Source organism: Crassostrea angulata, chromosome 3, assembly GCF_025612915.1.
Source record: "Crassostrea angulata isolate pt1a10 chromosome 3, ASM2561291v2, whole genome shotgun sequence".
NCBI classification, from domain to species: domain Eukaryota; kingdom Metazoa; phylum Mollusca; class Bivalvia; order Ostreida; family Ostreidae; genus Magallana; species Magallana angulata.
Window position 1 is genome coordinate 17,815,232 of NC_069113.1, and position 10,481 is coordinate 17,825,712.

Sequence of the window (10,481 nt, forward strand, 5' to 3'; positions counted from 1 at the left end):
GCTGTTTACGTCTTCTTCATCTCTTATAATTATCATTTTGTTTTCGTGTATGCATATAATTATATCCAACAGACCGAAACCTAATTCGTTTACATTGTACATGTAGATATATGTGTCGCAAATAGCAGCGTGTTTGTGAATGTAACTCTGTTTTTGAACATCAATTATATGTGACAAAGTACATGGAAAATAGGTTTTAAGGAAAAAAAAACACCAAAACTTCAAGATTTCTTATTATTATTCTCTAGAAGTTGCATTATACTGTTTCTTTATATTAGTAAACATTTTCTGATTTTTTAAATACTTTAAATAAATGTGTTGATTTTTTTTCAATGACTGTCAATAAGGTCAATGACCATATCATCATGCTTGTTTATGAAGATCTTGGATCAGATAAACCGTCGTTTTTCCCTCCTGACGAAACAGATAAATGTATCAGCAGGTTAAGCGAGTGACATTTAGTATACGGCTGACATGCCAAGACACACGTCGCAGATAAAGAGAATCAAACAATATTTCCACACAATGTTGGTATTGCGCGTGGTCTTAGCTTATGTATACAATATATATGTATGCACACCAATAAAGCCTGTTTTGAAAGGATCCAAGCTAAGGACAATTCCAGTTAAAATAATGATGTGGTATGGAATCATTTTTATAATACATATATCAATTTATTGTAAAAGACTACGTTTCCGTATTGTTACAACTTTGTTAGTGATTTTTAATCCCTCCCCCCCTGACCCATTTCTTTATTTTTCTGAAATTATCCCCTGCTAAAGTCACAGCGCTTGGCGCGGCGCAGGTTTGAAATCACAGCGAGACAGTTCGATTCGCAGTATGCTGACCCCATTCCATGAACTGAGAGTATACTTAATTTAGGAAAATGATAACGTGAAATACATTAATTGTAAATAATAAAGACCCATAATTTGTTTGATAAGTAGCAAAAACAAACAAGAACGAAAATAACATTAAGTTTTCAATTTATGTTCTTAGAGTCATAGGGCTGAATAATTGTCACAGTCTGAATAAAGTCTGGAATAAATATATGAGCGTGATTAAAGTACAAGTTCTCGTGTGCCAGTTGAAATGCATTATGCGAAAAAATCAAGGTTTTCTGGTTTGTGTTTAAATCTTGTGATCACAATATGCCACAATAGAATTCAATGTCAAAACGTGTATGAATGTGAATTAAGAAAACGAACTTCTGGATATTGCAGGGAAGAACCGCGCTGTTTATCCAGGACAAACTAATATCATTTACTATCCACGCTTAAACGCAGTCAGGGATCTTTTGTGAGGGTCGAGATTTGAGGAGGGAAATTTTGATCTATTTTGTTTAAATTCAAGACACAAAAAGCTCCTTGAAACTGATATGGTTATGCAAATAACATTCATTGGGCCGACAAAGAATAGCTTTTATGTGAGCAGATCACTCCCATGTCGTTTGATTTGAGTGGTCTCCTAATAGTACTTCAGGCTTTATTGTTTGACAGACAGGAAAACCCGGAGTAATACATTTGTGTAACCTCATTTTTTGTCCAGTGTTGCCATACATATATACCTCTCTCTCTCTCTCTCTCTCGTGTGATAAGTTGATGTAAGCTTCTCTCTCTCTCTCTCTCTCTCTCTCTCTCTCTCTCTCTCTCTCTCGTGTGATAAATTGTTGTAAGCTTCAATTTAGCATCGAATACAATTAAGAAAGATCAAAACATTTCAAGAATAATTATGACGTAATTTTCGGTCTCAGACAGGTCCGTAATCTTGGTTCTTGTTAAGTAGGATTATTTTTCTGGTTGGAACTAGCTTGGTTTAGTTTTTTTCTTCTTTTATAGATTGAATGACCCTGCGGGTATAAGCTGACCATGTTGTCAATTATGGCGTTCTTTAAACAACAACCTGTCAATCTCATTATATATTGTGTTACTGTTTGTATTAAATCTTTGCATCATAAATGCCGACCTTTTATCAAGTGTCTGTAAAAGGCGGCGTCAGAATTTTTGAAATGGCTTTGATAATAATAATTTTAATCTAAATGTATGTTTTGTGAAAGAAAAAATCAATTTAAAAGACTTGATGAACAAATTGTAAATACGGCTGAATTTGTGCAAAGTAATTGATACTCCTTTTAGTAATAGCCAATTTTAAAATACGCCCGCCTCAAGCCTTAATCTATAACTTTATACAAGACTCAATAATGAAATCGTCAAGAATTTTTTGTCATGTCATAAGACATCAGACGTAGGCCATTATTAATGTTTACCATTCCCATCCCACAGAACAAAGATTCAGAGAAGTCAAATTTTCTGTTTGGTCCTCGTGATCGATGTTCTTATTATTTTCTAAAAATTTATATCATCTTTCCTTTCTGCACTTACAAAAAATGCGCAAAAAATATAACATTGAAAGCTTTTTAAAAGCTTTTTTAATATATGCATTTCACTCTTGGTAGTCCAAGAATTTAAGAATTTTTTTGGCTTGGTTTTCCCAAAACTTTATACACTTATGTGATTTGTTGTCATCTACGTCAATATAAGGTGAAAAAAATTGAAAATCAGGAGTAAACTTGATCTTTTTAAAAATAAAAATGTATTATATATATGTGGATGAGATGCATTATCCAATGTTTGCTGAATGTCAGAGAGGATTTATATAGACAATGCCTGCTATCCCATCCGTTTATGTGATATATTGAATGATTAAAGATTGTTTAAAACAATGTGAGCTGTGTTTTTTAGAATTTTAATTTGCTGCGAAAACCTGCTAGTATGATAAATCTGCATGTAACTTAAACTTTCATAATAAATAAGATATGAAAAATCATCAACTTTTGTCAGAAGAAAGATTTATCTTCTAAGGGATATATAGCAGATCAATTTTTGTTCAGGACGACAATAATTCAATTTTGCTCCAATTAAGGCTTTTAAACGGCTTTCCCCACCAAAAATATGGCTAACAGAAATTTACAAACCATGATATCTTTTGTCATTTTAGTAGAAAATAACATTTTTGTAAAGAAAAAATTTCGACATGAAATGCAGCTCATATTGCTTTAAATTAATACGCAGAATGGTAATTGGGGATTTTTGAGCGTCTGATTTAGAATTGCGTTTTGATTTTCAAAGCACTCAAGCGAATATAGGTAAATGTATGATTTGAATTTACCAGGTGCAGCAACCCTGAAATTCAAGATTTGTTTGATACAAAATACAAGTAGTGCATGTGTTCTTTCTGAAACAAATTACATGTATAAAATCTGCAATAAAATAACTTTAAGGTAGCCACATAGCAGATTTTATATCAGAAATAAAATGTGTCAGAAAAGACACGTTTACATGTATATGTAATTATTTCTATATTTTTTATCGTCTGATTCAGTTCTTTACGTATGCATTTCAATCTTATATGATGCTTGGATTTTTTTTTATCAATGAACGTAAACATTTTCGTATGATAATCTCCCTTCATTCTAGTTGCATCTGGGTTTTTTTAAACATTATTTTGAGAATCTTTCGTTCACAAGACGTGGTTACGATTGTATACAATAATACTGACGATCGGGAAAAAATCCAAGTACAATGTAACACATATTTACCAAGAATCTGGACTTTGGGTGTGACGTAACTTTCCATAGATAACGCATCAATGACATCGAAACAAGTTGAAATTGACGCTGGTCCTCTGTGAAACATACGCCGTTAATTATTTATTTCATGAGAGAAAGAAATACGTCAAACTTTTGACAGTGGCTTGTTTCGAATCCCCCATTTTGCCAAATGTGCCACGATTGCTTCAAATCAGACAAAAATAACGTGGGCAGCTCGCTCACATTCGCTGCTTGGAGGGCGAATTCAAATTCAATTAAAAAATATGACGTCATTCACGATCTTATGACTTATTCCTTTCATTTCCGGCTGCCTTTGTTTCATCGATATCAAGGTAACGTTTTGTCTTATTTTTTATTTCATTTTACTGATCATTCGACACTTAAGAAAAGATTTAATAATCAGTTCTCGCTTCATTTTCACTGATCATTCTGACGCACTTTTTTCTCTTTAGATACAAAGAAATTATTTAGTAATCGAAGGTTGGATTATTTTTATTTTCCCGTTTTTGTTTTTTGTTTTTTCTCCTTTGCCGAAAATAAATACCGATTGCAATTGCGCATTACACCGAAATACTCCATGATTGAAAATTGAAATAATACAAACAACAGACGAAAAAAGTACTATAAAATATAAAAATATATTTCAGGCATACCTTATAGGTCCTACAAATACATAACAATACGTGTATAAAAATAATATACAAGTAGTTTCCTTCAAACGAAAACTTTATATCACAGTTTTGTTTATTTTTTGTCAATTAAATCATCCACATCAAATACCCCAGATAAGTATGCTCCATCTGTGTGTCTGTCTCCCCCTCTCTTTCTTTCTTTCTCTCTCCTCTCTCTCTCTCTCTCTCTCTCTCTCTCTCTCTCTCTCTCTCTCTCTCTCTCTCTGTGGATTTTAACAGATCGTCATGGTTATGGATATTTACATTGATTCAAATGATGAACACATTCTGTTACAAGACCTAATCGAAGAGCATTTTGATTTACGTTGGCATTCATAATTGGTTTGCAGACAGGTATTCCAAATTTTAAAATATACCAGATAATTTACTCTGCAAAATTTCAAAATTCAAAATATGTATTCTTGAGGAAGAATATTTACAAAAGAAAGAAGAATGCAATACTACAACTTGGTGTCTATTTGTTTTTCAATGTCGGCGTTTGCCTCCTCGTTTTTACTACACATCTTACAGCAGCCGCACATTTTGGTGAAAAGTCTGTCTAGTGGTTCCAGAGAACGGAAGCAGATAGGAAGGAATTTCCAATTCTGGAGCTTTTTCGGAAGCCAATGAGGCCTTTTGTTCTGAAGCACCTTAATGATAGCCACAAACACAAGCAGACACAGGATCGGAATTCCAACTCCCGCTAGAACCTCGATCCCGGCCAGAGAAATTCCGAAGATTGCGAGTGGGAAGAGGAAAAACATCAAAATCAAATATAAAACGGCAAACCAGCGGTATTTGGCGGTTGTATTTCCTAGAAATTTTGCCATAGCAATCGGAAAGCGCATGAAGGTTAGTGGATAGAAGAGGAGGATTCCACTCAAGTTGAAGAACAGATGACACATCGCAACTTGCAGTGAATTTTGGAGATGCATGTATCCATCAGATGTATCCGTCGCCAGAGCAGCCAAAATTCCAGTGGTGGTTGTTCCGATATTGGAGCCCAGGGTCAAAGGATACATCCTGTCAAGGCCTATCACGCCCACCCCCACTAACGGTGTCATGGTCGAGGTAAATATAGAACTGGACTGGACGAGAATGGTCAGACCAGTTCCGATCAGAATGGCGAGGTAGCCAGTAAAGTAAGCGGCTTTCCCGGGGAATTCGTAGTTGACAAACTTCTTGATGACTTTTCTGATATTGCCTTGTAGAAGGGAGTTCAAGATCTTGACAATGCTGAAGAGGCAAACGCAAAGGAGGATAAGGGATACAACCAACATTATACTTCCTGCCCCGGCGTCCGTGAGTCCCGAACCCATAAACAAATGGGAACCTGTCAATCAAAAGTGTTATTTGTGAAATCCAAATTTGAAAGATAAAATGACGGGGTTATTTAAGTGAGCGAGAATTTTACAAAGCTGACTTACAGTTTTTGGTGCAGATCTTCTCGCTGATGACGCTGCCGGTCATGTTTAGTTTAGTGATGGTCTTTGACTTACAGCAAGTCTTCAACAGACTGATATCCGTCTCCCCGTCGGTAGCGATCTTGTTGATCTCCTTTGAATCAACCTTGAAAAGAGACAGAAAAATGAGAATACTTTTGCTTCATTGTTTTAGCATTTACCTGTCAATGAAATGATTGTATGAAATGGGGAAGAAGATTGTGAATCGTACTCACTTCGACGATCAGCTTTGTGAATGGTTTGGTTATGGCCTTCAACAAATCTTTGTTGGCATCCTCGTATGTTTGTAAGTGCATACTGTCCACAACCAATTTGCTCAGTTCATACAAATAACCTGTTAGATTGAGAAAAAAAATCCAGACATTTCAGTAAAAAACAATGATGTATGAATGAAAGGATTAATGATTGAAAGATTTGCTGAATGGGATCGTAGAAGACAATGACTTACCCGTTAGTACTTCAAGAGGCAGAAGAACAATGACAGCCAGCCAGTTAAACATGTCGTGAACCGTGGCACCTGCAAACGCTCGCCGGAAGTCGCCGACGTCCGTGATCTGACCAATGGAGACAAGCGTGTTCGTAACGGAAGTTCCGATGTTGGCACCCATCACGATCGGGATAGCTTGTCTGACGTCCAGGACTGAATAACAGATGAACAAATTATTGAGACTATACTAGATTCTTTGAATTGAGAGTGGATCATGAATCTTTGAGAGGATTAACAGGATTTTTACTCCGGTTATATAGTAGTTCACTCACTATCGGCTGCCACCATGCTGACGACAATGGACGTGCTGGTTGATGAACTTTGAACCAGGACCGTGGACAGGACCCCGATCATCACTCCACAGATCGGATTACTCAGAAGTTCGTTATTACTGAACACCTCACCAGCCGCCCTACCTAAAGGAAAGAATCGGATGATTAGAAATCATCTATATAAATTTTTTTCCTCTTTTTTCGAAGTTATAAAAAAATTTGCTACCTTCTGGAAGATTGATCTTGATTCAAAGAAAAATTTTTCCTCTTTTTTCGAAGTTATAAAAAAATTTGCTACCTTCTGGAACATTGATCTTGATTCAAAGAAATTTCACCATCATACAACGTATTCACGTATTTGCACGCTAGCCAACATCGTTTGATTAACAATTTTAATTCCAACTGCATACTAGTATTTTTAATGTATTCATTGCATGGTTGGTCCAATTCAGTATAATCCATTGATCAAATGCAAATTTACCTCCGAGCAGTTTAAAAGCTGAGCTCAGGAAATCCAGGGAACAAAAGAAGACATAGAGTGCGAGCAGAAACAGCAGAATCCGTACTATGGTCCACACGACGCGGACCACCTTACCGCAGCTGTCTAACTCTGTGGAGTATATAAAAACATTCATTTTAAAGGAAATCATCTGATTTGATGTTTTTTTTATATCATCAAAACTCAATTGTAATTGTACCAGAATGTACTATGTAGAATGTCTCTATCGTCAGTAATTGTAATTTTTTGTTCGTTTACAATAGTTCGACCATTAAATGTCATTATGTATACAAATGTACGTACCATTCCATGGGGTTCCGGTGTCCTTAAGTTCCGGTAAAGCCCATGGGTCGAACTCTTCCGGTTCCGTTGCAATGTCCACCTGCAAATGGGGGGAAAATAAAACCGGTTACATTAAACTGTGTTCAAAACAAAGTTAAAATTTTCAAGAATTGTTAAAAAAATCAGTTAACGGTGACGGTGTACGTGATTCCTTTACGCAAAATTGTGACAAACTGTTATTTTCAACTTACTTTTTCGTCCTTGGTGTCAAAAGCCTTGTTGTCAATCCCTTTCTAAAATCGAGGAAAAACAAGTTGTTTACACAATGGTTATACGAGATATATGCAGATATTTCAAAAGTCCCCTCCAAATATTTCAAAACGAAATTGGTATCACCATCATGAATAGATGAATCTTATTATATTCAAAGAAATGACCCCCAACAATGGCTATCAAATTCTTACCAGCTGTCCGTTAACAGTACCATTTTTCTCAGACATCGTCTCCTTAAAAAACAATTCATGACAATAAACACCCTTATCTATAAATGTGCACAGGTAAATGCGCAACGTGAAACAGATTACCTGAGCAAATCAACATATTATTTTCGGTTTCTTAATGCGACTTTTATATTTATGTGTCATCTTGTTGGGTTTATAGGTGCGGGTGTAATATAAATTACTATGACTGCAAGTTCCATGCTTGCAAACAACAAGTTCATTCAAAATTTATGCTGCGGGATTTATTTCTTAAAATATCTAAGCGTGTACAATGACTAGAATATAAGACTAAAATAAGTATCTCAAAATTAAGAATAAAATATATAGGTCAAGATTTTTTTAAAAGGTATTCTAAAAGAGTTCTTATTATTTAGAACGAAGTATCGTATTGCGTATTTTAGAAAACTTGGTGATTCTATAATTTCTTTAAAACTGTTAGGGTACAAAAAATAGTTCATGTCATTAACTTAACCATCAACAACTTCAATTCTTAAGAAAATTTAAAGATCCTCGCATATGCATCATTAAACACCAGAGCAAGGTCTCAAGCAACAAAAAACAAGTTAACATATGTTGATGGAAGATAAAAAAAAAAAGCCCTGAAAATTTCATTTTGAAATGTCATTTATAGTTCTAGTAATTTATAGTTTTGTCTCCTGGTGTTGACAACATAAAAAGAAACAACATGTTGAATGAATTCCGAGCATGTCTTTACACATTCCGTCCACACAATGAAAACCGAATTCTGTTGACCAAGTGACAGAATGTCACCGCCATTTGTTTTCGTCATGCATCAATGGAAAAAATATGCGTTTGGGTGAAAAATGTGGAAAAAGAGTGCTTGTCGCCTTTGATGGACAAGAATTACCTGTGTTTAATGCTGGTAAATTACTAGGATTTGCCTTACGCATTCTGTTATTTTTACCTGCCTAAGGTATGACAATGACGACATATTAATGACGAAACATTTCCTGTATTACAAAGATTTTGTCAGCATAAATCTAGTGGTAATGCCCACATGTGGCAACAATTTGCGGTTTTTCAAAAAACATTTGTGCAATACATGTATGACGTCTTCGTTTATTTCCTTTAGTTCCAATTATATTACTTTAGGTTAGTAAGAAAGTACATGTAAGTAAATAAATAAAGTATTTATCATATTGACATGTGTTGCAGATTTATAGAATTATATACAATAGCAGTTATCATAAAGCATTCGGACCATTCGGACCTTTATACATATATTTCCTATTATAAGGAAAAAACAAATTATCAATATATTAGGTCTACGGGAGGAAAAGTATAAAATGTACTTTTTGAAACACATAAAAGAATAACGCTTTACTCCAACAAAAACGTGTATGTACCAAAGAACTAGGTATCAAAATAAAAAATCTTATTTCTAAAATCTTAATTCAAATTTAAAAAATGATAATATGTATGAATGACCAGAAAGTCTTTACATATTAAAGAATGCTAGATGATGAGAGAGAGAGAGAGAGAGAGAGAGAGAGAGAGAGAGAGAGAGAGCAAGCAAACAACTTACCGGTTTCTCCGAGTAAGGAGGTGGAGAATCCATTGTTCCCGAATGTGTTTATCTTGCTGGTAAGAGATGATGTATAAGTGAACATTTATTCCGGATCATGAACTTTACGGGCTCATTTGCCTTTTTATAGACTCCAGTCTGAAATAGACAGGTAAAATGGGCGGAGTCTTACACACCTGATCCATGCCCCTTTGTTGACTCTAGGGAACGCATGAATCACTGGTGATAGACCACGTGGGCGAATTGTCTCAAAAGTAATTACTTCATTGGATAAACGGTACAAAGGTGAGATAATTTCCAGGCAAATCTAACGCTACTTAAATTTGGTTTTTGAAAGTTGCGACATTGCAGGTTTTAAAACCTTTTAAATTTTCTTCGGAAAATAGTCTTCTTTGTCATATCTGACTGCTGAAGAATCAAAAGAGACCAAAATATTTAAAAATTTTCAGTTACAAGTTATTTTGATTTTACAGAAACAAAATAAATCTTATTCGTCACATTCATACAAACTTGCACTTGCATAACTTACCATCTAATTTATACAAATTTAATGCAAAAAAGAAAACATGAGAAATTTACCTGTATTAACTCTTTAATCTTTGTTTATAAATCCAATATTTAATTTTTCATCTTGACTACTTACATATATCATAGATTACCGCAGTATTCTACTATAATGTACAGGTAGTATATAAATTTTCAATAAACGCGTGTTTTTCATTCCACATCATCATTTTATTATTCATATTCAAAGATTTTTCTTGTGGTGCGGGGGGGGGGGGGGGGGGGGTTGGTGGTTCCACATGCATTTCGACGTCTTATAATCCCTCCTTTACATAATAAGGCCTTCAAATGGGGAGGGGGTTACATGTAACTCCATTCAATTGACACAATCACACACTTATGGCTTGGAATTTATTCACTCGTGATCTACCATTTACAAATCCCTTATTCATTGACCCACATACCCCGGGCTTCAAATTTACAATGTACTCGGTATATTTTTAGCATACACCCCGCGCGCATTTGTTTCACGTTAATTTATAGCAAGGCACATAAATAATATTATATAAACCGTAAGTTTGCAAGTAAAATGAAGTTTGCAAGTGAAAAGCTTCTTTAAATATGATCAATTCGCATCAATCGTAAAG

At 34.9% G+C, this 10,481-nt stretch overlaps 1 protein-coding gene across 1 annotated transcript; it reads right to left on the minus strand.

Annotated features, from left to right (window-relative positions):
* Positions 1-4,229: 4,229 nt before the first annotated feature.
* LOC128178075 (sodium-dependent phosphate transport protein 2B-like) lies at positions 4,230-9,535 on the minus strand. Its single transcript, XM_052845072.1, has 10 exons — positions 9,331-9,535; positions 7,749-7,790; positions 7,536-7,577; positions 7,306-7,384; positions 6,985-7,113; positions 6,504-6,647; positions 6,193-6,384; positions 5,960-6,078; positions 5,709-5,850; positions 4,230-5,614 (listed from the first exon to the last, which is right to left on the minus strand). The coding sequence occupies exons 1-10, from the start codon at positions 9,361-9,363 to the stop codon at positions 4,743-4,745; spliced, it is 1,794 nt and encodes a 597-aa protein (XP_052701032.1). The 5' UTR covers positions 9,364-9,535; the 3' UTR covers positions 4,230-4,742.
* Between the last annotated feature and the right edge of the window lie 946 nt (positions 9,536-10,481).

Excerpts from the sequence above, each read along its gene's own strand:
- LOC128178075 (XM_052845072.1), bottom strand. The coding sequence starts at position 9,363 with ATGGATTCTCCACCTCCTTACTCGGAGAAACCG. Across the intron at positions 7,578-7,748 it reads GTACTGTTAACGGACAGCTG|AAAGGGATTGACAACAAGGC; the intron begins GTAAGAATTTGA and ends CCTCGATTTTAG. Across the intron at positions 5,615-5,708 it reads GAAGATCTGCACCAAAAACT|GTTCCCATTTGTTTATGGGT; the intron begins GTAAGTCAGCTT and ends TTTGATTGACAG.